Genomic DNA, 26,318 nt, shown 5'->3' with positions numbered 1-26,318 from the left:
ATGGGCCAAAATACCAGCTACTGTGTGTGCAAACCTGGTAAAGACCTATAGTAAACGTTTGACCTCTGTTATTGCCAACAAAGGTTATGTTACAAAGTATTGAGTTGTATTTTTGTTATTGACCAAATACTTATTTTCCACCCTAATTTACGAATAAATTCTTTACAAATCCTACCATGTGGATTCATGGATTTTTTTTTCACATTCTGTCTCTCACAGTTGAAGTGTACCTCTGGTGCAAATTACTGACCTCTGTCATCATTTTAGGTGGGGGAACTTGCACAATCGGTGGCTGACTAAATACTTTTTTGCCCCACTGTACATTACAGTAAAAACAGTAATTATATAAAGAACAGATGGATCAGGATCCTGTCTGTGTCTTTACTATGATCTCAGCTGATAATGAGGCTTGAAAGAGACATGTTTGAACTTTTGCATTGATCAGACAAATAAGCCTGCATGTTTGCATGAGCTTTAACTGTAAAACATGAAGCCTTTATTATTAAAAAAACAAAACCCTTTTAGTGTCATACAGGTAAGAAAGCAGCGAAGCGTTTTTCTCTCTAACAGATGTTTCATCTGTTTTCTCTGCCGTTGCTCTGATGGGACCTGCAGGGTGTTTTTGGTGACGTGGAGGTTTGCACAGTTGCTGCCTGTGGTGTGTGTAGAAATGTTCATGTTCTAGTCCCACTGTGAAGCACATAGACGTGTCCTGACTTCCTGTCTGTCCCACACTCTGTCTCTGTTTGTTGCTGCCAACAGTACAAGTCATCTTTGCAGATTTTACTGAATTAACAAAAACATATTTACTGAAAGACTTATTCAGTAAACATGTTTGTTACACTGAGACTGAAACAGAGATCCCTGTTTACGCTCATAGAAAACGAGCCTCTGTTTTACTTTATTGAAATCATTTCTAATCACAGACAGGATCAGCAGCGTGCAGCTGCAGTGAGGTGTTAGTAGAGGAGCTGTGTTTGTGAGCTGTAGTCTGGATCAGGTCTCTGTGGGAGACTCGGTTACAGTACTTCTGAATATCCACGTGTCCACCTCACACAGCACATTTCTTCAGAATCGGTTGCTGTTTGCTAACATTTGACCTTTGCCCTTTTAGGCTGCCCTTCTGGCGCCCGTCGATGAGGACTTGGGATCTGACAAGAAGCAAACTGGGGGAAGTAGCAGAGTACCAGACTTCCCTCCTCCAGCAGGCCGGGAGATCTTGTTGCGCACCTGTGTGCCGCGACCAGCAGCGTACTCCAAGGCGCTGCCTCAGCGGCTCTTCTGTGTCCTGATGAGGGAGGAGTTTAGGTTGACCGGAGGCTTTTCCACAGACACGTCCTCCTTTTAAGTCCTGTGAACAATTCACACCTGGGATGAAGATAAGTGAAGGACACAGGATGGAGACTTTCACATGTATGAATGTGGCCATGGAGTAAGATCATAGAAATACATTTCTTCATTTGTTTGCTTTATTTGTAAGAACGGTGCAATATTTCAGCATCTACGGCTCGCCCAAGCTTAAAAGCAGGAAGCAGTATATTACTGGCATTGATTAAGAAGCATTTATGGCTTTGTCTGGAAATATGTGAAACTAAATCCTTCTGTGTATTCATAAATCTGCAGCTTCCTGCAGCTGTGATAAAACAGTTTCACACTAAAACCTTCATTTTACCTTCAAAGCTTCTCTTGATGCCTTTTTAAGGAAATGAAATTTGTCGTTAGGATGGAGTTCCCCATCCTGCACTCACCACACGCTAACACAACCTTCTCAACTCTAATATTTAGTAGATTATATTTCAGTTGCAGGGATTGGTCCTGATGGTAAACATGAGAGTCGGTGAGGACTTCATGGGTCGTTTCAGCTGAGCTCCATCCTCCAGCATGTCCTGCTGCTGGATTAACACACAGCTGTTTGTTTGCATCCAACCAGAACCAGACCGTGCAGTTCTTATTCCTGTTCATAAGCTGATTGTTCAAACATGAAGCTCTTTGACGTTGTATAAAAACTGAAACGACACTTTACAGCTGACTGTGATGTTTTAAATGGAGCTGGTTCCTCGAGGCGCGTCCGACAGCATGAGGGGAAACTTGGTTTTGTCATATTTTCTTTGTTTTGTTAAGGGTGTATCCATCCCATGATACAGACACATACAGTTTAAACGATGTTTAATGTTAATCAAAACTTCTAAGATCCAGGTTGAATAAAACAGCATTAGGTGTGTGATTTCACTCTGCTCCACACACCTGCGTGCTCCAATCAGAGACACCAGAGGAACAGGTGATGAATGTGATGGGGAATGATAGGTTTGTAGCATAAACCTATTCGCTGGAACGTTAAGGACAATCTGCTACGCAGCAAAAAGCAAGACTCAAGGCACCAAAGTTCTCTGGTTCACTCATGCATGAGGGAGATCTGGCTGGAGCCAAGTGTCGTCCCACCACTTGACCTCCGTCAGACTCTCAGCCAGACTCCCCAGAGCACTCCTTTTATTGTGGTGACATGAATATGCATTGGGTCATTAACATATAACATCTTACATAGGTATACATGTGAACAAAGAATACTGTGTGTGTGAGGTCAAGATGTGACCCTGTGAAGACTCCCCAAAGCTGGTGCCAGGAGTCTAACAGGTCCATCTAAACAAAAGGCTCTTACACTCAAACAGATATACATGTGTTTGCTATACCATATATCAAGAAAAGATAAAACCTCTCCTAGGGGGTGTGATCTATGCCAGAACACACTCTGTAGAGGAGTGAACGCACTCCCCTCTTCATGCTACACAGAGTTGTTACAGACCTCCTAGGATGAGACATTCTTTCAATCTACAATTGATTATACACTTCTAAGCATATATGAGTAAATGTTTCTAAGCATAAATGACAATCAACAATACAAAACCTAACATTCCCCCCTTTATTGACCTTTATGCTAGAAAAGTTTCCAGTTATGAATACCTCATGTCTGACAGTTTCAATGCCAACATTGTTATACTCAGCATACGTCAAATCACCCTAAATCACTGTAAAAGTACAGAGTTTAACAAAGGTATTAGCGGATATCCCATTCCCCATTGATCTCATCTCATGGCAAACTGCATCCTACAAACAAACAAAGAAATTGTTAATTTAATAGTGAAAATAAGAAGATAACATTTTCAAAAACATCCCATCTTGGTGATGCTTCCTCCGGGTGTGCAATCACATGTCTCTCTGCAGAGTGGTTTGAGTTCTGCAGGGTGTCATAAATGTCTCTTCCAGTTGTTTCCATCACTGTCCATAGGACCAGAGTCCAAATGTATGTAGAATAGACATTCAAACATACCAGTTAGTTTTGTTGTTTGTCAACATGGGTCTCAGCTATTTCCAAAGCTGCAGACCTCATAGGAAACTGCTGTTATCACCACCATAGCTTCTGGTTCCTGTGCTTTTCACAGAATCATGATGTCATCCTTAGACTCCTTCCAACGCTGCTGAAGGTTTAAGGCAGAGCACGTCGTACACCTTAGTTGTCTTCCTCAGCGTCAACATTGAATCTTTCATTGTATTTAAAATCTTGCTGTGGGAAGTCTCCTCTTGATCTCCTGGAAGCTCAGTAGCACAGCTCTCTGTGTGATGTCTGCTGTGCTGAAGATGATCTCTGATCCTCCTGAAGTCTCTCTCCTGGCCTCAGCTCCCATCTTGTGGACGATCCTCTCAGGCACTCCTTTTCGTCATGGATAGTCCTGATTTTGGGCCTGCTGGATCTGTCTCAAAACATTCAGGGCGTCAGTCATGTTTGATGAATGTGCGTCTTCTTTATGTAAATGCAGCATGTGTTGTTGAAGAGGACACAAAGTCCCCTTTCTCTGCTAATATCATAGAGTAGTTCTTCCCTGAGAGTTGGTCCAGGAACATATATAGTGTGGGGTATGTTGCCGTGCTGGGTAGATGGGAACAGACATAATAGTCTGTATTTGCCGATTCTGCTTTTGTTCTGTCGTGGATATAACGGTACCAGGCATTATTCATCCATGGAGGGATGTGGTCTTGCATCATGTCTCTTAGGTGAGAGTTGTCATGTGTCCATCCTCTCTGCCTTCCTCCTGGTTCAGCTGATTCCGGCACCAGCTGGGGTCCTGTAAAGGTGAGCGTCGTAGTCAAGGTAACCAAGAGGGTCCACCTTCCCATGGTTGCACACAGGTGCGTCACGCCTCGCACTTGGTTGCCCTAGAGTTGATCAGAGGCTGGAGGTTGAAGTGCGAGCTTACCCTACGGGGGCTCAATCAGCACTCCCCCCTCACCACTGAAACAACCAAGTGTGAGATTTCTCTATTGTGCTGTCTTGGGGGTGCCGGGGTTTCCTGGGACCTCGACCTCTTTGCAGTGGCTCTGATAAATCCAGGAGGGTCTCTCGCTATTTTGCAGGCAGTTGAAATGGTCCTTGCTGTGGCTCCAAGGTCTGATCTCATGATGGGCCCCAACCAGCTTGACCTTTGACCTCAACCACTGCCTGGGCTGTCCGCTATGCCTGGAATGTTTCTCGCGTCTCACTGCTGCACCTGTATTTCAGAAAAACTTCTATTTGGAGAGCACGTCAACAATCATCAAACCACATTCTTTAGTTCAGTGAACTTCACTTATAGGCCATCAAAGCCTCATCTGAACATGTAAATAAACGGTTAATCACACAACTCACTGCAACAATAATAGTAAACATTGTTTAGTGTTAATTCTGGACCCCACCACTTGACGCATGGACACTCTCATGCGTCAACTCATCAAACTCAGATTCCTGTCTGAAAGAAAAAGGGTAGCCAGATCATGTCCCAGGCAACAGCAGGGCATCTCCTCCCCTGGAGCAGCACCACCCTGGACCTATAATCCTGCAATAAAAATGTTAGTGTGTTTTGCATATTAAAAGTCACAAGGGGAAATCAAATAAGGAACAATACACAAAAAGACATGAATACTAAGACTGCTGGGCCAACATGGCCCAGGATCATGACATCACCCCCCCCCCCCCCCAAGGGCCGGCTCCCGACAGCCCAAACCCGAGAACCAAAACACAAGACAAACAGAACAACCCACCCAGGGCGGGAGGCGGGGGACCCGGACGGAGGGAACAAAACCAAACAAAGACGAGGAGCATGAACCAAAACTGAGCCCACAAAGACACAAAAACAGTTCAAAACAGGGAGGCAAATGTCCAAAGAGGTCAGAAGGTCAACCTGGGGGGCGACAGCACAAAAGTTCACAATTCAGCTGTTCCGGGGCCGGAAAAAGTGGCAGTGGCCGGCAGAACAGATCCGGAGGCCGGCCGCGTGGAAGACGGCGGCGGCTACAGAGCGGGTCCGGAGGCCGGCCGCGTGGAAGACGGCGGCAGCTACAGAGCGGGTCCGGAGGCCGGCCGCGTGGAAGACGGCGGCAGCTACAGAGCGGGTCCGGAGGCCGGCCGCGTGGAAGACGGCGGCAGCTACAGAGCGGGTCCGGAGGCCGGCCGCGTGGAAGACGGCAGCGGCTACAGAGCGGGTCCGGAGGCCGGCCGCGTGGAAGGCAACGGCGGCAATGACGTAGAGACAGGTCAGGGGGCCGACCGTGCGGAAGGCAACGGCGGCGACTCAGGCGAAGGCGGTCTTGGGGCCGACCACGACGGCGATGACGTCTGGCTAGAGGCCCAGAAACTGGCCGACGATGCCGAGGTACCGGATGTACTTTGGACGGGGGTGTAACAACCAGGCGTGGAGGATGAAGGCTCGGAGGCCGGACCAGGCGTGGCAGAAGCAGAGGCTGCGGCTGGACCAGACGACGCAGAAGTAGATGGTGGCTGGACGGGCTCCCCGGGCCCTCCAGCTGACGTGGCTCGAGGCTGAACGGGCCCCTCGGACCCTCCAGCGGAGACAGGAGGCTGAATGGGCCCCTCGGACCCTCCAGCGGAGACAGGAGGCTGAACGGGCCCCTCGGACCCTCCAGCCGACGTGGCGTGAGGCTGAACGGGCCACTCGGACCCTCCAGCGGAGACAGGAGGCTGAACGGGCCCCTCGGACCCTCCAGCCGACGTGGCGTGAGGCTGAACGGGCCACTCGGACCCTCCAGCGGAGACAGGAGGCTGAACGGGCCCCTCGGACCCTCCAGCTGACGTGGCGTGAGGCTGAACGGGCCCCTCGGACCCTCCAGCGGAGACAGGTGGCTGAACGGGCCTCTCGGACCCTCCAGCTGACGTGGCGTGAGGCTGGACGGGACCCTCGGACCCTCCAGCTGATGTGGCGTGAAGTGGTGTGCCTGCTGCAGGGTGCTGGAGTGGCACACCCAGGCATTCAGCTACAGATGCAGGATGAGCAGTTATGGAGACCCCTGGCAAAACAGAGAGCTGAGCAGGGGGCTGAGCCGTTACCCTGGCAGAAGAAAGATGCCGCTGACTCTCTGGGGAATTTAATGTAACATCACACGGTTCATTTCCCACCAGATCACCCCTGAAAACATTATTCATTTGGTCACCGTCTGGTTCAGAACCCAGAACAGACATGTCCATGGCAGTCTGGGAGAAAGTGGTGTCGCAGCCAAGTACTAGGTGTGTGTTCCTTTCAGAGGTCTGCCTGTCATTGTCCAAATTCATATTCTCGTTTTCCTTCACAAACATAAAGTCAGAGTCTTTATTCTCAGTATTTGGTTCTTTTAACTCAGAAGCAGAAAAACACAAACTCAGATTGGCTGCCTCACCCTCACCAGAATTACATTGATTAATCTTGAACACACAGGCAGCATCTACCCCATAATATTGCCCAGAGTCAGTAACAGTCTCTGCACCATCTCTAGCGGAAATCTCGCCATTCCTAGCAAGCAAGTTAACTGTTATGGACAAACCCTGTTCGAAAAGTGGACCCCCAAGGCTCTCAGCACAGTTTATTTCCTCTGTCACAGGAAGACAACGTGACGTTTCTTCAGTGTCCACCTGTGACAGGGTTTCAGTCACCAAAGGGGCTAGTTCGACCACATGAGCTGCATTTATAACTGAACCGTTCCTAGAAACATGATTAATCAGTTCACGGCTAGGTTCCTGGACATCCATTAAGTCGGCACAACTGGTCAAACAAGACACATACACGCTCATTTTGCAGTCATGTGGTGGACTTGTAACCTCATCGGTGTCTGTGCTTACACACACAGTAGTTACACTTCCTTCTGATGGGACGGCTGGCACTAGGTTAACGGCAAGAGTCTGAATAAACTCTTCTGTGATTGGTTTGACAGAGCCATTAGCTTTAGCAGTGACCACATTAGTCACAAACAAATCAAAAGTGATGCTGTCAGAGGGGATTGAAGCCTCATTATGCTCTGACTGACAGGAATCATGCGGCTCGGCCTGGTATTTCGCAGTCTCAGGCCTGCATTCCCCAGCTAGCCCCCCCACCAGAAGCTGACTTAGACAGAGACTCTGAGTCATCTATGAATGGAGGTGCCGCTAACACAGTGTCTAATAGAGCTGTGGCTGCCAGTGGTGGTGCAGACTGTGAGCTTACTATATCAGTAGTACTCCCAACCAACACCCCATCCTGAAATGATTTAGAAGAATCAAAAGAACATGGTTCCAAATTTACGCAAACTGACGGTAAAACATGACCATTAGAGACAGTATCGGAGGCCCAGATCTCAGCTTCAGCATTCCCTGCACCCTGAGGGGTGCTGGAGCTACATGGTTCAGACATGTGTGCCCCATCTTCTTCCGGGGGGCACAATTCACTCTTAGAGTTCAGAGCATAGACCACATTGCCATTACTGTTCTCTTGACCTGGAACACAAAACTCAGGTGAATTGTGCTTGTTGAGTACAGGAGTGAGAGCATCACTCAGAGGTCGCTTTGAATTGTTCTCCTCTGGTTTACACAATTCATAACAAGTAGATGAGTCACAAGATGGATGAGCTAAGGAACAGTCAAGTTGATCACCGGGTACAGACAGGGTGTCATTATTAAAGTCACACCGCTCATGACCAGAGGTTATATCACCACCCTTCACACCAAACATGAGTTCGTGATCAATACTTTCATCGTTTAGCAAGAGAATGGGTGGTGTTGAGGAGCACTGGGTCGCTATCGCTCCTCCAGCACATGTAGAAATTGTCTTTATCTCTGGAGCGTCTGCGAACCCTTCATGACAGTCACATTCCAGCAACTCAGGAAGACTTTGAGGCGAAAGATTGTCACTAACCTCTATTATTAACGGAGTCCGAGAGGAAACGAGAGTTCCACCAACCTCCAGCTGCTGCATGGTGCTGCGGCGACGTGGATGTCGCCTCTTCCTTGAGGAAACCACTGAGGCTGAAGCATTGGCTGTTGGGGAAGTGAGGGGTGGCAGACCCTGGCAGCTCCGAGGGCCCCCGAGAGCCAGGCGTGTTCCCCGAAAGATGTGCTGACAATCGGGGGTGAGCCACGGCATTCCCCGGAGCTCCTCCTCTACGTGGGTGCAAGCTGCTTGCTGCCGCTCACAGAGGCCGGCCTCCATGATTTCCGTAGTAGCTCTTTCTGAACAACTAAACACAGTTCTGTCGGCTTTGGAGCACAATTCCGCTATAGTTTCCGGCCCCGGCAAATCAATGCTCATCTCCCTCTTCTCCATAGAAGGATCGTGAGGCACAAAAACACAGTCACTCACCGGAGTTAGCGCGGTGCAACAGCGGCGCCGGCGCCGCTTCTTTCTGGTAGCTGGTGCCATGGACGCTGATGCCACCAAAGCAGAGGGTGACGTAGCGGCAATCTCATCCTCTGCCCATATCCTCGCTAAAGGCGAGGCAGGGGAAGTGAAGTCCGAGCGGGGTGGAGAGGGCGAGCGGCTGGTAGGCGATGCAACAGGTGTGAGTTCCTCCTCCAGAATGAGCCAGGGCTTCCACCGGAGCTCGTCCTCCCGATAAGCCCGTAACACCTGCTGCCGCTCTTCCTCACCAAAGTCTATGGCCTCCGTCATCTCTGTGCGCTGCGCCGTGTGGCCAGACCGCAGTGAAGACCCGGAAGCCGATGAGGCGCGAGCGGATGGTGTGACGGTGGTGAGCCTCACCGTTCCGACCCTAACTGCGTCTGGCTCGCGAAGCAGCGGGGAAACAGGACAACAGCAGGGCTCTGGCGGCGCAGCCCGCACACTGGGCAGCTGCGGCTGCGGACGGAGTTGGAGAGCGGTGACGAGAAAGTCAACGATCAGCGGGTGTAGTGCCTCCCATAACCAGGGAAATACAGACGCGCATACTCCCACTTGGCGGGCTAACTCCTCCCGTTCCTCCACTCCGGAACACTGCAGCCATTTGCTACATAGCGACTCCACCGTCTGGATGATCCCACTCTCTTGTGTCGCTGGGTCCGGCATGGTCGCGTCGTACTGTCACGGTCGCAGTGGCAGACCGTGTGGAGAGTGTGTTGAGGACCCAGGTGCGAACACAAGTGAGGATACGGGAGTGCACTTAAACAAAAGCGAGCCTTTTATTGTGGCTGATGATCACGAAAGAAACAAACAAGAATGAGGGCAGCACAAGAGCAGGAACTAAACAAACCTAAACTGGGAACAATCTATGCTATGGCTGGGGATACAAAAGACTGGGCATGGAAACACGGAGGGTGGGAACACAGACGACGCGACACAGACTACATGAAACACAGAGACTAAATACACAAGAGGGATGATCAGGGGAAGTGGCCACCCATGGGAGCACAGCTGACACAGATAAACATAACAAGACATGGCAGGAGTAAACAACACTGACGGGAGACTGTCAAAGTAAAACAGGAAGTACACAGAGGTGCAGACCGGAGGAGAGAGAGCGCACGGGCATAGTGGGCTGGGGAAACATGGAATGAAACACAAGGAGGGGACACGAGGGCTCTCAGATACATAGAGGGGCACACAGGGGATAAAAGTCACAAGGGGAAATCAAATAAGGAACAATACACAAAAAGACATGAATACTAAGACTGCTGGGCCAACATGGCCCAGGATCATGAACCCGCAGGTTCCCCTCAGGATCCTTTTCCTCCACAATTTTTAAAATAATTTTTCCTAGTATAGAGCAGTATGTCCTTGACATTATTAACAGCAGTCTGACTTCTGGTGTGGTTCCTGCAAATTTCAAAACCTGGCCTTGATCACACAGTTTTAGCTAATTATAGGCTTGTTTCCAAGCTGCCTTTACTTTCCAAGGTTTTAGAGAAATTGTTTTTAGTCAACTGAAAGATTTTCTAGATGATAATGGCATCTTTGAGGTTTTTCAGTCAGGTTTTAAAACCCTTCATAGCACAGAATCTGCATTATTAAGGGTTTGTGGGGTGGCTGTAGCTCAGGCGGTAGAGCAGGTCATCTACTGATTGGAAGGTTGGTGATTCAATTCCTGGCTTCTTCTAGTCTGCATGCCAAATATCCTTGGGCAAGATACTAACCCCAAATTGCAGCATCCCACAGGGCTCAATTTTAGGGCCACTGCTCTATTTACTGTATTTATTGCCTCTGGGTTCCATCTTTAGAAGGCATGGGATCTCATTTCATTGTTATGCCAAATTTATTTGCCACTCAAGCAGATGGATGGCATCTCCGTAAAACCTCTCATGACATTCCTAGATGACATTAAAACTTGGTTGGCTCTGAACATTTTTAAATTTTAATGACAAGAAAACAGAAGTGATGGTGTTTGGACCCAGTGGTCCCTGTGAGTCGTCCTCTGTGATTTGGGACGCCTGGAAGTCTATTTTAAACCTGTTGTTTGGTTTTACCACCATTCACCAGTGTGTGAATGGGTGGATGACTGGATGTGTAAAGCGCTTTGGGGTCCTTAGGGACTAGTAAAGTGCTATACAAATACAGGCCATTTACCATTTGCCATTTAAGTTGGACAGTTATTTTAAATTGGACGACCAAATTTGCTTTGCTTAGGCTGCTTCCCCCGCGACCCAGCCTCGGATAAAGCGGATGAAGATGGATGGATGGATGGACAACCAAATTAGAGCAGTGGTGAAGTCTAGTTTTTATTATTTAAGGCAACTGGCAGCAGTAAAATCTTTTCTTTCTAGGAAGCACTTTGAAACAGTGATCCATGCTTTTATTTCTTCCCGCCTGGACGACTGTAACTCACTCTATGTGGGGGTCAGTCAGTTGTTGCTCTCGGGTCTGCAGCAGGTTCAAAATGCGGCTGCACGACTCCTAACAGGAACTTGTAAAAGAGAGCATATAAGCCCTGTCTTAGCCTCACTGCACTGGCTGCCTGTGTCTTTTAGAGTTCATTTTAAAATTCTCATGTTTGTTTTTAAATGCTTTTACAATCTTGCCCCGCCTTACCTCTCTGAGCTTCTTCATCCCCACATACCCTGTCGGTCTCTCAGGTCAGCTGACCAGCTGCTCCTGGAGGTACCGAGATCCAGGAGGAAGCTCAGAGGGGACAGGGCCTTCTCTATCGTGGTTTCAAAATTATGGAATAATTTGCCCTGCACGTTAGAGAAGCCTCTTAACTGTCCACTTTTAAATCACGTCTTAAAACCACTTTTATTCTTTGGCTTTTAAACTCAGTGAGACTTAGTTTCTCTAATGAATTATTTTACTTTGTATTTTATTTGGCTTTTATTTATATCTTATGTCATTTTGTTATTTAGTTCCAATGTACAGAACTTTGTGTCAGCTGTGATTGTTTCAAAGTGTTTTTTAAGTAAATATGATGATGATGATGTGAACATGTGTCCACAGAGGGGAAGGAGTCAAACATCATGACTGTGAGAATCATTCATGACAAACCTTCAGATAAACTCACTGAACACTTACTTTTCTTCAGTGTCGAGGGTTCTCCTCTCAGACAAGCCTGTGATGATTTTCCACCAGGTCTCTGCAGAGGACAAACACAGCAGTGACATCATCAACATGAGAGTGATGAAGAACAGCTGAGGTCAGATCCATAATCTCAGGTGGAAACACACACTTCGGCTGTGTCCCAATTCAGGGTCTGCAGCCTTAAAGGCCACATTTTAAGGCCGATTACATCAGAAACGCGACGAAGGCTGTCCCAATTCAAAGGCTGCTCGAAATGCGTCCTTCATTGCCCTGAATTTTAAGGATGGGTCTGTGTATCCTTCGTTGCCCACCATAGCCCAGACTTCATAGCGCGGCGGTGGGTGTGGATAATTTTGCCGGAAAAAAAACGTGCATGGCTGAAGCAGGGCGGCCGAAGAGTAAACTTTCAAAAGTAAGTACTGAATATTATGTCACTTATTTATGTGCAAATGTTTAATAATGAAGAACATTAAAACATTGCTGTTGGCCACATGTCGGCAAAGTTATGTGACATTAGTGATGTTTGTGGGGCAACCGTAGCTCAGGGGGTTGGGAAGCGTATCTGTAACCGGAAGGTCGCCGGTTCGATCCCCGGGCTCTCTGTCCTGGTCGTTGTGTCCTTGGGCAAGACACTTTACCCTACCGCCTACTGGTGCTGGCCAGAGGGGCCGATGGCGCGATATGGCAGCCTCGCTTCTGTCAGTCTGCCCCAGGGCAGCTGTGGCTACAACCGTAGCTGCCTCCACCAGTGTGTGAATGCGAGAGTGAATGAATAGTGGCTTTGGGTGCCTTGAAAAGCGCTATATAAATCCAATCCATTATTATTATTTGTACTAACTTGGTTTTAAAGCCTTTACTTTAAAATATACGCCGTTCAATAGTCGACCTTAATCTTACAGAGAATGTGATGATTTTGTGGATAATTAAAGTCATATATCCACAAACACATCAAGCTGAAAGTGTGGAGCCTGTGGAGACGGCTTATGGTTGAGAAATGAACATTCAATGCACGGGCGACAGATCTGGTTGACATTCCTGCTGTCAGCATGCCAATTGCACGCTCCCTCATTGCTTGTGGCATCTGTGGCATTTTGCTGTGAGACAAAACTGCACATTCCAGGGTGGCCTTTTGTTGTGGGCAGTCTGAGGTACACCTGTGCACTACTCATGATGTCAGATCAGCATCCTGATGTGGCACACCTGTGAGGTGGGATGGATTATCTCAATATAGCAGATGTGCCCACTTCCACACATTTGGACTGATTTGTGACCACTGTTTGGGAGGGATGGTTATATTGTGTATCTGGAATGAATTTTAGGTCTCTACGTCCATCCCATGGGGAATGGGAGCAGTAACAAAGGTGCTGCGTTTATATTTTTGTTGAGTGTATATTATAATAATCTGACAATAACTATAATATTGGCCAAATTATATTTACATTACCAAAGTGAAATGACTTTAGTCTCATGAACAACATTAACTAATTGTTATTTACTAGCTTAAACTGACTGTTCAGTACAGAAATGAAGCCCAACTATCATGTTTTACAGTCCCGTGGTCTCAGCCACAGATATTCAACTGATCAAAGTGATGTCATTAAAAAAATGAATGAACAAAAAATATTTTTTCTCCTTCATTTCTTTCAAACAATGCTGTATGAAACGTTTCTCGTGGTTAGTATCATGGTTGCTAGGCAACCTGAGCAGCATGATGAAGGCCAGACCGTCCCATTTCACAAGCCTCTCACTTCCGGCTTTAGCGGTCTTTGAGTACGTGGCCCTTGTGACCCGTTAGGGCTGCGTACTCTAAGGCTGCAGACCCTGAATTGGGACACAGCCGTCCTCCTTCATCTTACCCAGCATCCTTCACTCACTCACTCTGATCCGTTTTCTGTGTACCTCTCCACTTCCTGTGTTTCCTTCACAATAAATGCAGCAAGTGTGTGAAGGATCAGACGGGTCAGTGGAAGCTCGAGTCTGGTCCTGTTTATAAAGGTCGTGTACAGATGGATCAGCTGACTGAAGGAGACTTCACCCTGACTCTGATGAAGCCTCGCTGTGATGATGGAGGTGTTTACTTGTTTGTCATCTACGGCCAGGATGGAAAACCCATTAAAGTGACAGTAGTGGCGCTGTGGGTCAAAGGTCAGTATGACAGACTGTGAGGTAGACTGAGCTGAGACAAACAGAAAATGAAGTGTCACTGCAGTCACACACAGTCACCGTCATAACACTGCTCATCCACATTAACCTGCACGCACCTGTGATATTATTACTATTATTAATATTATGCCGAACTTCTCACAGACTCTGATCAGTCACTGACATTCACAGAAACACTTTAGAATCTGTTTGGTTGCTGCATTTATTGTGAAGGAAACACAGGAAGTGGAGAGGTACACAGAAAACGGATCAGAGTGAGTGAGTGAAGGATGCTGGGTAAGATGAAGGAGGACGGCTGTGTCCCAATTCAGGGTCTGCAGCCTTAGAGTACGCAGCCCTAACGGGTCACAAGGGCCACGTACTCAAAGACCGCTAAAGCCGGAAGTGAGAGGCTTGTGAAATGGGACGGTCTGGCCTTCATCATGCTGCTCAGGTTGCCTAGCAACCATGATACTAACCACGAGAAACGTTTCATACAGCATTGTTTGAAAGAAATGAAGGAGAAAAAATATTTTTTGTTCATTCATTTTTTTAATGACATCACTTTGATCAGTTGAATATCTGTGGCTGAGACCACGGGACTGTAAAACATGATAGTTGGGCTTCATTTCTGTACTGAACAGTCAGTTTAAGCTAGTAAATAACAATTAGTTAATGTTGTTCATGAGACTAAAGTCATTTCACTTTGGTAATGTAAATATAATTTGGCCAATATTATAGTTATTGTCAGATTATTATAATATACACTCAACAAAAATATAAACGCAGCACCTTTGTTACTGCTCCCATTCCCCATGGGATGGACGTAGAGACCTAAAATTCATTCCAGATACACAATATAACCATCCCTCCCAAACAGTGGTCACAAATCAGTCCAAATGTGTGGAAGTGGGCACATCTGCTATATTGAGATAATCCATCCCACCTCACAGGTGTGCCACATCAGGATGCTGATCTGACATCATGAGTAGTGCACAGGTGTACCTCAGACTGCCCACAACAAAAGGCCACCCTGGAATGTGCAGTTTTGTCTCACAGCAAAATGCCACAGATGCCACAAGCAATGAGGGAGCGTGCAATTGGCATGCTGACAGCAGGAATGTCAACCAGATCTGTCGCCCGTGCATTGAATGTTCATTTCTCAACCATAAGCCGTCTCCACAGGCTCCACACTTTCAGCTTGATGTGTTTGTGGATATATGACTTTAATTATCCACAAAATCATCACATTCTCTGTAAGATTAAGGTCGACTATTGAACGGCGTATATTTTAAAGTAAAGGCTTTAAAACCAAGTTAGTACAAATAATAATAATGGATTGGATTTATATAGCGCTTTTCAAGGCACCCAAAGCCACTATTCATTCACTCTCGCATTCACACACTGGTGGAGGCAGCTACGGTTGTAGCCACAGCTGCCCTGGGGCAGACTGACAGAAGCGAGGCTGCCATATCGCGCCATCGGCCCCTCTGGCCAGCACCAGTAGGCGGTAGGGTAAAGTGTCTTGCCCAAGGACACAACGACCAGGACAGAGAGCCCGGGGATCGAACCGGCGACCTTCCGGTTACAGATACGCTTCCCAACCCCCTGAGCTACGGTTGCCCCACAAACATCACTAATGTCACATAACTTTGCCGACATGTGGCCAACAGCAATGTTTTAATGTTCTTCATTATTAAACATTTGCACATAAATAAGTGACATAATATTCAGTACTTACTTTTGAAAGTTTACTCTTCGGCCGCCCTGCTTCAGCCATGCACGTTTTTTTTCCGGCAAAATTATCCACACCCACCGCCGCGCTATGAAGTCTGGGCTATGGTGGGCAACGAAGGATACACAGACCCATCCTTAAAATTCAGGGCAATGAAGGACGCATTTCGAGCAGCCTTTGAATTGGGACAGCCTTCGTCGCGTTTCTGATGTAATCGGCCTTAAAATGTGGCCTTTAAGGCTGCAGACCCTGAATTGGGACACAGCCGAAGTGTGTGTTTCCACCTGAGATTATGGATCTGACCTCAGCTGTTCTTCATCACTCTCATGTTGATGATGTCACTGCTGTGTTTGTCCTCTGCAGAGACCTGGTGGAAAATCATCACAGGCTTGTCTGAGAGGAGAACCCTCGACACTGAAGAAAAGTAAGTGTTCAGTGAGTTTATCTGAAGGTTTGTCATGAATGATTCTCACAGTCATGATGTTTGACTCCTTCCCCTCTGTGGACACATGTTCACATCATCATCATCATATTTACTTAAAAAACACTTTGAAACAATCACAGCTGACACAAAGTTCTGTACATTGGAACTAAATAACAAAATGACATAAGATATAAATAAAAGCCAAATAAAATACAAAGTAAAATAATTCATTAGAGAAACTAAGTCTCACTGAGTTTAAAAGCCAAAGAATAAAAGTGGTTTTAAGACGTGATTTAAAAGTGGACAGTTAAGAGGCTTCTCTAACGTGCAGGGCAAATTATTCCATAATTTTGAAACCACGATAGAGAAGGCCCTGTCCCCTCTGAGCTTCCTCCTGGATCTCGGTACCTCCAGGAGCAGCTGGTCAGCTGACCTGAGAGACCGACAGGGTATGTGGGGATGAAGAAGCTCAGAGAGGTAAGGCGGGGCAAGATTGTAAAAGCATTTAAAAACAAACATGAGAATTTTAAAATGAACTCTAAAAGACACAGGCAGCCAGTGCAGTGAGGCTAAGACAGGGCTTATATGCTCTCTTTTACAAGTTCCTGTTAGGAGTCGTGCAGCCGCATTTTGAACCTGCTGCAGACCCGAGAGCAACAACTGACTGACCCCCACATAGAGTGAGTTACAGTCGTCCAGGTGGGAAGAAATAAAAGCATGGATCACTGTTTCAAAGTGCTTCCTAGAAAGAAAAGATTTTACTGCTGCCAGTTGCCTTAAATAATAAAAACTAGACTTCACCACTGCTCTAATTTGGTTGTCCATCCATCCATCCATCTTCATCCGCTTTATCCGAGGCTGGGTCGCGGGGGAAGCAGCCTAAGCAAAGCAAATTTGGTCGTCCAATTTAAAATAACTGTCCAACTTAAATGGCAAATGGTAAATGGCCTGTATTTGTATAGCACTTTACTAGTCCCTAAGGACCCCAAAGCGCTTTACACATCCAGTCATCCACCCATTCACACACTGGTGAATGGTGGTAAAACCAAACAACAGGTTTAAAATAGACTTCCAGGCGTCCCAAATCACAGAGGACGACTCACAGGGACCACTGGGTCCAAACACCATCACTTCTGTTTTCTTGTCATTAAAATTTAAAAATGTTCAGAGCCAACCAAGTTTTAATGTCATCTAGGAATGTCATGAGAGGTTTTACGGAGATGCCATCCATCTGCTTGAGTGGCAAATAAATTTGGCATAACAATGAAATGAGATCCCATGCCTTCTAAAGATGGAACCCAGAGGCAATAAATACAGTAAATAGAGCAGTGGCCCTAAAATTGAGCCCTGTGGGATGCTGCAATTTGGGGTTAGTATCTTGCCCAAGGATATTTGGCATGCAGACTAGAAGAAGCCAGGAATTGAATCACCAACCTTCCAATCAGTAGATGACCTGCTCTACCGCCTGAGCTACAGCCACCCCACAAACCCTTAATAATGCAGATTCTGTGCTATGAAGGGTTTTAAAACCTGACTGAAAAACCTCAAAGATGCCATTATCATCTAGAAAATCTTTCAGTTGACTAAAAACAATTTCTCTAAAACCTTGGAAAGTAAAGGCAGCTTGGAAACAAGCCTATAATTAGCTAAAACTGTGTGATCAAGGCCAGGTTTTGAAATTTGCAGGAACCACACCAGAAGTCAGACTGCTGTTAATAATGTCAAGGACATACTGCTCTATACTAGGAAAAATTATTTTAAAAATTGTGGAGGAAAAGGATCCTGAGGGGAACCTGCGGGTTCATGATCCTGGGCCATGTTGGCCCAGCAGTCTTAGTATTCATGTCTTTTTGTGTATTGTTCCTTATTTGATTTCCCCTTGTGACTTTTATCCCCTGTGTGCCCCTCTATGTATCTGAGAGCCCTCGTGTCCCCTCCTTGTGTTTCATTCCATGTTTCCCCAGCCCACTATGCCCGTGCGCTCTCTCTCCTCCGGTCTGCACCTCTGTGTACTTCCTGTTTTACTTTGACAGTCTCCCGTCAGTGTTGTTTACTCCTGCCATGTCTTGTTATGTTTATCTGTGTCAGCTGTGCTCCCATGGGTGGCCACTTCCCCTGATCATCCCTCTTGTGTATTTAGTCTCTGTGTTTCATGTAGTCTGTGTCGCGTCGTCTGTGTTCCCACCCTCCGTGTTTCCATGCCCAGTCTTTTGTATCCCCAGCCATAGCATAGATTGTTCCCAGTTTAGGTTTGTTTAGTTCCTGCTCTTGTGCTGCCCTCATTCTTGTTTGTTTCTTTCGTGATCATCAGCCACAATAAAAGGCTCGCTTTTGTTTAAGTGCACTCCCGTATCCTCACTTGTGTTCGCACCTGGGTCCTCAACACACTCTCCACACGGTCTGCCACTGCGACCGTGACAGTACGACGCGACCATGCCGGACCCAGCGACACAAGAGAGTGGGATCATCCAGACGGTGGAGTCGCTATGTAGCAAATGGCTGCAGTGTTCCGGAGTGGAGGAACGGGAGGAGTTAGCCCGCCAAGTGGGAGTATGCGCGTCTGTATTTCCCTGGTTATGGGAGGCACTACACCCGCTGATCGTTGACTTTCTCGTCACCGCTCTCCAACTCCGTCCGCAGCCGCAGCTGCCCAGTGTGCGGGCTGCGCCGCCAGAGCCCTGCTGTTGTCCTGTTTCCCCGCTGCTTCGCGAGCCAGACGCAGTTAGGGTCGGAACGGTGAGGCTCACCACCGTCACACCATCCGCTCGCGCCTCATCGGCTTCCGGGTCTTCACCGCGGTCTGGCCACACGGCGCAGCGCACAGAGATGACGGAGGCCATAGACTTTGGTGAGGAAGAGCGGCAGCAGGTGTTACGGGCTTATCGGGAGGACGAGCTCCGGTGGAAGCCCTGGCTCATTCTGGAGGAGGAACTCACACCTGTTGCATCGCCTACCAGCCGCTCGCCCTCTCCACCCCGCTCGGACTTCACTTCCCCTGCCTCGCCTTTAGCGAGGATATGGGCAGAGGATGAGATTGCCGCTACGTCACCCTCTGCTTTGGTGGCATCAGCGTCCATGGCACCAGCTACCAGAAAGAAGCGGCGCCGGCGCCGCTGTTGCACCGCGCTAACTCCGGTGAGTGACTGTGTTTTTGTGCCTCACGATCCTTCTATGGAGAAGAGGGAGATGAGCATTGATTTGCCGGGGCCGGAAACTATAGCGGAATTGTGCTCCAAAGCCGACAGAACTGTGTTTAGTTGTTCAGAAAGAGCTACTACGGAAATCATGGAGGCCGGCCTCTGTGAGCGGCAGCAAGCAGCTTGCACCCACGTAGAGGAGGAGCTCCGGGGAATGCCGTGGCTCACCCCCGATTGTCAGCACATCTTTCGGGGAACACGCCTGGCTCTCGGGGGCCCTCGGAGCTGCCAGGGTCTGCCACCCCTCACTTCCCCAACAGCCAATGCTTCAGCCTCAGTGGTTTCCTCAAGGAAGAGGCGACATCCACGTCGCCGCAGCACCATGCAGCAGCTGGAGGTTGGTGGAACTCTCGTTTCCTCTCGGACTCCGTTAATAATAGAGGTTAGTGACAATCTTTCGCCTCAAAGTCTTCCTGAGTTGCTGGAATGTGACTGTCATGAAGGGTTCGCAGACGCTCCAGAGATAAAGACAATTTCTACATGTGCTGGAGGAGCGATAGCGACCCAGTGCTCCTCAACACCACCCATTCTCTTGCTAAACGATGAAAGTATTGATCACGAACTCATGTTTGGTGTGAAGGGTGGTGATATAACCTCTGGTCATGAGCGGTGTGACTTTAATAATGACACCCTGTCTGTACCCGGTGATCAACTTGACTGTTCCTTAGCTCATCCATCTTGTGACTCATCTACTTGTTATGAATTGTGTAAACCAGAGGAGAACAATTCAAAGCGACCTCTGAGTGATGCTCTCACTCCTGTACTCAACAAGCACAATTCACCTGAGTTTTGTGTTCCAGGTCAAGAGAACAGTAATGGCAATGTGGTCTATGCTCTGAACTCTAAGAGTGAATTGTGCCCCCCGGAAGAAGATGGGGCACACATGTCTGAACCATGTAGCTCCAGCACCCCTCAGGGTGCAGGGAATGCTGAAGCTGAGATCTGGGCCTCCGATACTGTCTCTAATGGTCATGTTTTACCGTCAGTTTGCGTAAATTTGGAACCATGTTCTTTTGATTCTTCTAAATCATTTCAGGATGGGGTGTTGGTTGGGAGTACTACTGATATAGTAAGCTCACAGTCTGCACCACCACTGGCAGCCACAGCTCTATTAGACACTGTGTTAGCGGCACCTCCATTCATAGATGACTCAGAGTCTCTGTCTAAGTCAGCTTCTGGTGGGGGGGCTAGCTGGGGAATGCAGGCCTGAGACTGCGAAATACCAGGCCGAGCCGCATGATTCCTGTCAGTCAGAGCATAATGAGGCTTCAATCCCCTCTGACAGCATCACTTTTGATTTGTTTGTGACTAATGTGGTCACTGCTAAAGCTAATGGCTCTGTCAAACCAATCACAGAAGAGTTTATTCAGACTCTTGCCGTTAACCTAGTGCCAGCCGTCCCATCAGAAGGAAGTGTAACTACTGTGTGTGTAAGCACAGACACCGATGAGGTTACAAGTCCACCACATGACTGCAAAATGAGCGTGTATGTGTCTTGTTTGACCAGTTGTGCCGACTTAATGGATGTCCAGGAACCTAGCCGTGAACTGATTAATCATGTTTCTAGGAACGGTTCAGTTATAAATGCAGCTCATGTGGTCGAACTAGCCCCTTTGGTGACTGAAACCCTGTCACAGGTGGACACTGAAGAAACGTCACGTTGTCTTCCTGTGACAGAGGAAATAAACTGTGCTGAGAGCCTTGGGGGTCCACTTTTCGAACAGGGTTTGTCCATAACAGTTAACTTGCTTGCTAGGAATGGCGAGATTTCCGCTAGAGATGGTGCAGAGACTGTTACTGACTCTGGGCAATATTATGGGGTAGATGCTGCCTGTGTGTTCAAGATTAATCAATGTAATTCTGGTGAGGGTGAGGCAGCCAATCTGAGTTTGTGTTTTTCTGCTTCTGAGTTAAAAGAACCAAATACTGAGAATAAAGACTCTGACTTTATGTTTGTGAAGGAAAACGAGAATATGAATTTGGACAATGACAGGCAGACCTCTGAAAGGAACACACACCTAGTACTTGGCTGCGACACCACTTTCTCCCAGACTGCCATGGACATGTCTGTTCTGGGTTCTGAACCAGACGGTGACCAAATGAATAATGTTTTCAGGGGTGATCTGGTGGGAAATGAACCGTGTGATGTTACATTAAATTCCCCAGAGAGTCAGCGGCATCTTTCTTCTGCCAGGGTAACGGCTCAGCCCCCTGCTCAGCTCTCTGTTTTGCCAGGGGTCTCCATAACTGCTCATCCTGCATCTGTAGCTGAATGCCTGGGTGTGCCACTCCAGCACCCTGCAGCAGGCACACCACTTCACGCCACATCAGCTGGAGGGTCCGAGGGTCCCGTCCAGCCTCACGCCACGTCAGCTGGAGGGTCCGAGAGGCCCGTTCAGCCACCTGTCTCCGCTGGAGGGTCCGAGGGGCCCGTTCAGCCTCACGCCACGTCAGCTGGAGGGTCCGAGGGGCCCGTTCAGCCTCCTGTCTCCGCTGGAGGGTCCGAGTGGCCCGTTCAGCCTCACGCCACGTCGGCTGGAGGGTCCGAGGGGCCCGTTCAGCCTCCTGTCTCCGCTGGAGGGTCCGAGTGGCCCGTTCAGCCTCACGCCACGTCGGCTGGAGGGTCCGAGGGGCCCGTTCAGCCTCACGCCACGTCGGCTGGAGGGTCCGAGGGGCCCGTTCAGCCTCCTGTCTCCGCTGGAGGGTCCGAGGGGCCCATTCAGCCTCCTGTCTCCGCTGGAGGGTCCGAGGGGCCCGTTCAGCCTCGAGCCACGTCAGCTGGAGGGCCCGGGGAGCCCGTCCAGCCACCATCTACTTCTGCGTCGTCTGGTCCAGCCGCAGCCTCTGCTTCTGCCACGCCTGGTCCGGCCTCCGAGCCTTCATCCTCCACGCCTGGTTGTTACACCCCCGTCCAAAGTACATCCGGTACCTCGGCATCGTCGGCCAGTTTCTGGGCCTCTAGCCAGACATCATCGCCGTCGTGGTCGGCCCCAAGACCGCCTTCGCCTGAGTCGCCGCCGTTGCCTTCCGCACGGTCGGCCCCCTGACCTGTCTCTACGTCATTGCCGCCGTTGCCTTCCACGCGGCCGGCCTCCGGACCCGCTCTGTAGCCGCTGCCGTCTTCCACGCGGCCGGCCTCCGGACCCGCTCTGTAGCTGCCGCCGTCTTCCACGCGGCCGGCCTCCGGACCCGCTCTGTAGCCGCCGCCGTCTTCCACGCGGCCGGCCTCCGGACCCGCTCTGTAGCCGCCGCCGTCTTCCACGCGGCCGGCCTCCGGATCTGTTCTGCCGGCCACTGCCACTTTTTCCGGCCCCGGAACAGCTGAATTGTGAACTTTTGTGCTGTCGCCCCCCAGGTTGACCTTCTGACCTCTTTGGACATTTGCCTCCCTGTTTTGAACTGTTTTTGTGTCTTTGTGGGCTCAGTTTTGGTTCATGCTCCTCGTCTTTGTTTGGTTTTGTTCCCTCCGTCCGGGTCCCCCGCCTCCCGCCCTGGGTGGGTTGTTCTGTTTGTCTTGTGTTTTGGTTCTCGGGTTTGGGCTGTCGGGAGCCGGCCCTTGGGGGGGGGGGGGGGGGGGGGGGGTGATGTCATGATCCTGGGCCATGTTGGCCCAGCAGTCTTAGTATTCATGTCTTTTTGTGTATTGTTCCTTATTTGATTTCCCCTTGTGACTTTTAATATGCAAAACACACTAACATTTTTATTGCAGGATTATAGGTCCAGGGTGGTGCTGCTCCAGGGGAGGAGATGCCCTGCTGTTGCCTGGGACATGATCTGGCTACCCTTTTTCTTTCAGACAGGAATCTGAGTTTGATGAGTTGACGCATGAGAGTGTCCATGCGTCAAGTGGTGGGGTCCAGAATTAACACTAAACAATGTTTACTATTATTGTTGCAGTGAGTTGTGTGATTAACCGTTTATTTACATGTTCAGATGAGGCTTTGATGGCCTATAAGTGAAGTTCACTGAACTAAAGAATGTGGTTTGATGATTGTTGACGTGCTCTCCAAATAGAAGTTTTTCTGAAATACAGGTGCAGCAGTGAGACGCGAGAAACATTCCAGGCATAGCGGACAGCCCAGGCAGTGGTTGAGGTCAAAGGTCAAGCTGGTTGGGGCCCATCATGAGATCAGACCTTGGAGCCACAGCAAGGACCATTTCAACTGCCTGCAAAATAGCGAGAGACCCTCCTGGATTTATCAGAGCCACTGCAAAGAGGTCGAGGTCCCAGGAAACCCCGGCACCCCCAAGACAGCACAATAGAGAAATCTCACACTTGGTTGTTTCAGTGGTGAGGGGGGAGTGCTGATTGAGCCCCCGTAGGGTAAGCTCGCACTTCAACCTCCAGCCTCTGATCAACTCTAGGGCAACCAAGTGCGAGGCGTGACGCACCTGTGTGCAACCATGGGAAGGTGGACCCTCTAGGTTACCTTGACTACGACGCTCACCTTTACAGGACCCCAGCTGGTGCCGGAATCAGCTGAACCAGGAGGAAGGCAGAGAGGATGGACACATGACAACTCTCACCTAAGAGACATGATGCAAGACCACATCCCTCCATGGATGAATAATGCCTGGTACCGTTATATCCACGACAGAACAAAAGCAGAATCGGCAAATACAGACTATTATGTCTGTTCCCATCTACCCAGCACGGCAACATACCCCACACTATATATGTTCCTGGACCAACTCTCAGGGAAGAACTACTCTATGATATTAGCAGAGAAAGGGGACTTTGTGTCCTCTTCAACAACACATGCTGCATTTACATAAAGAAGACGCACATTCATCAAACATGACTGACGCCCTGAATGTTTTGAGACAGATCCAGCAGGCCCAAAATCAGGACTATCCATGACGAAAAGGAGTGCCTGAGAGGATCGTCCACAAGATGGGAGCTGAGGCCAGGAGAGAGACTTCAGGAGGATCAGAGATCATCTTCAGCACAGCAGACATCACACAGAGAGCTGTGCTACTGAGCTTCCAGGAGATCAAGAGGAGACTTCCCACAGCAAGATTTTAAATACAATGAAAGATTCAATGTTGACGCTGAGGAAGACAACTAAGGTGTACGACGTGCTCTGCCTTAAACCTTCAGCAGCGTTGGAAGGAGTCTAAGGATGACATCATGATTCTGTGAAAAGCACAGGAACCAGAAGCTATGGTGGTGATAACAGCAGTTTCCTATGAGGTCTGCAGCTTTGGAAATAGCTGAGACCCATGTTGACAAACAACAAAACTAACTGGTATGTTTGAATGTCTATTCTACATACATTTGGACTCTGGTCCTATGGACAGTGATGGAAACAACTGGAAGAGACATTTATGACACCCTGCAGAACTCAAACCACTCTGCAGAGAGACATGTGATTGCACACCCGGAGGAAGCATCACCAAGATGGGATGTTTTTGAAAATGTTATCTTCTTATTTTCACTATTAAATTAACAATTTCTTTGTTTGTTTGTAGGATGCAGTTTGCCATGAGATGAGATCAATGGGGAATGGGATATCCGCTAATACCTTTGTTAAACTCTGTACTTTTACAGTGATTTAGGGTGATTTGACGTATGCTGAGTATAACAATGTTGGCATTGAAACTGTCAGACATGAGGTATTCATAACTGGAAACTTTTCTAGCATAAAGGTCAATAAAGGGGGGAATGTTAGGTTTTGTATTGTTGATTGTCATTTATGCTTAGAAACATTTACTCATATATGCTTAGAAGTGTATAATCAATTGTAGATTGAAAGAATGTCTCATCCTAGGAGGTCTGTAACAACTCTGTGTAGCATGAAGAGGGGAGTGCGTTCACTCCTCTACAGAGTGTGTTCTGGCATAGATCACACCCCCTAGGAGAGGTTTTATCTTTTCTTGATATATGGTATAGCAAACACATGTATATCTGTTTGAGTGTAAGAGCCTTTTGTTTAGATGGACCTGTTAGACTCCTGGCACCAGCTTTGGGGAGTCTTCACAGGGTCACATCTTGACCTCACACACACAGTATTCTTTGTTCACATGTATACCTATGTAAGATGTTATATGTTAATGACCCAATGCATATTCATGTCACCACAATAAAAGGAGTGCTCTGGGGAGTCTGGCTGAGAGTCTGACGGAGGTCAAGTGGTGGGACGACACTTGGCTCCAGCCAGATCTCCCTCATGCATGAGTGAACCAGAGAACTTTGGTGCCTTGAGTCTTGCTTTTTGCTGCGTAGCAGATTGTCCTTAACGTTCCAGCGAATAGGTTTATGCTACAAACCTATCATTCCCCATCACATTCATCACCTGTTCCTCTGGTGTCTCTGATTGGAGCACGCAGGTGTGTGGAGCAGAGTGAAATCACACACCTAATGCTGTTTTATTCAACCTGGATCTTAGAAGTTTTGATTAACATTAAACATCGTTTAAACTGTATGTGTCTGTATCATGGGATGGATACACCCTTAACAAAACAAAGAAAATATGACAAAACCAAGTTTCCCCTCATGCTGTCGGACGCGCCTCGAGGAACCAGCTCCATTTAAAACATCACAGTCAGCTGTAAAGTGTCGTTTCAGTTTTTATACAACGTCAAAGAGCTTCATGTTTGAACAATCAGCTTATGAACAGGAATAAGAACTGCACGGTCTGGTTCTGGTTGGATGCAAACAAACAGCTGTGTGTTAATCCAGCAGCAGGACATGCTGGAGGATGGAGCTCAGCTGAAACGACCCATGAAGTCCTCACCGACTCTCATGTTTACCATCAGGACCAATCCCTGCAACTGAAATATAATCTACTAAATATCAGAGTTGAGAAGGTTGTGTTAGCGTGTGGTGAGTGCAGGATGGGGAACTCCATCCTAACGACAAATTTCATTTCCTTAAAAAGGCATCAAGAGAAGCTTTGAAGGTAAAATGAAGGTTTTAGTGTGAAACTGTTTTATCACAGCTGCAGGAAGCTGCAGATTTATGAATACACAGAAGGATTTAGTTTCACATATTTCCAGACAAAGCCATAAATGCTTCTTAATCAATGCCAGTAATATACTGCTTCCTG

The 26,318-nt window shown here is 48.1% G+C and overlaps 2 protein-coding genes across 4 annotated transcripts; one reads left to right on the top strand and one right to left on the bottom strand.

The window, feature by feature from the left end:
* Positions 1–1,988: 1,988 nt before the first annotated feature.
* On the bottom strand, positions 1,989–11,893 carry LOC146645973 (uncharacterized). 2 transcript variants are annotated; one of them, XR_014908778.1, is made up of 2 exons: positions 11,766–11,889; positions 1,989–4,865 (listed from the first exon to the last, which is right to left on the bottom strand). XR_014908778.1 is itself a non-coding variant. In XM_085391421.1 (2 exons), the coding sequence occupies exon 2, from the start codon at positions 9,330–9,332 to the stop codon at positions 7,359–7,361; it is 1,974 nt and encodes a 657-aa protein (XP_085247547.1). In that variant the 5' UTR covers positions 9,333–9,425; positions 11,766–11,893; the 3' UTR covers positions 7,350–7,358. The 2 variants fall into 2 exon arrangements, 1 of the variants encoding a protein (XP_085247547.1); XM_085391421.1 differs by lacking the exon at positions 1,989–4,865 and adding an exon at positions 7,350–9,425 and having other exon boundaries at positions 11,766–11,893.
* A 1,892-nt stretch (positions 11,894–13,785) lies between these two features.
* Positions 13,786–20,484, top strand: LOC146645972 (uncharacterized). 2 transcript variants are annotated; one of them, XM_085391419.1, is made up of 3 exons: positions 13,786–13,916; positions 16,012–16,072; positions 18,413–20,484. In XM_085391419.1, the coding sequence occupies exon 3, from the start codon at positions 18,506–18,508 to the stop codon at positions 20,477–20,479; it is 1,974 nt and encodes a 657-aa protein (XP_085247545.1). In that variant the 5' UTR covers positions 13,786–13,916; positions 16,012–16,072; positions 18,413–18,505; the 3' UTR covers positions 20,480–20,484. The 2 variants fall into 2 exon arrangements, with proteins under 2 accessions (XP_085247545.1, XP_085247544.1); XM_085391418.1 differs by lacking the exon at positions 13,786–13,916 and having other exon boundaries at positions 15,945–16,072.
* Positions 20,485–26,318: the final 5,834 nt, after the last annotated feature.

Source organism: Rhamphochromis longiceps, linkage group LG19, assembly GCF_057381845.1.
Source record: "Rhamphochromis longiceps isolate RC_006_pf linkage group LG19, R_longiceps_female_GT1.1, whole genome shotgun sequence".
Classification (NCBI taxonomy): Eukaryota; Metazoa; Chordata; class Actinopteri; order Cichliformes; family Cichlidae; genus Rhamphochromis; species Rhamphochromis longiceps.
The sequence above is the reverse complement of the archived record's forward strand: the minus strand, read 5'-3'. Positions and strand labels throughout refer to the sequence as shown.

Coding starts and splice junctions, on each gene's coding strand:
- LOC146645973 (XM_085391421.1), bottom strand. CDS start 9,332: ATGCCGGACCCAGCGACACAAGAGAGTGGGATCATCCAGACGGTGGAG.
- LOC146645972 (XM_085391419.1), top strand. CDS start 18,506: ATGCCGGACCCAGCGACACAAGAGAGTGGGATCATCCAGACGGTGGAG.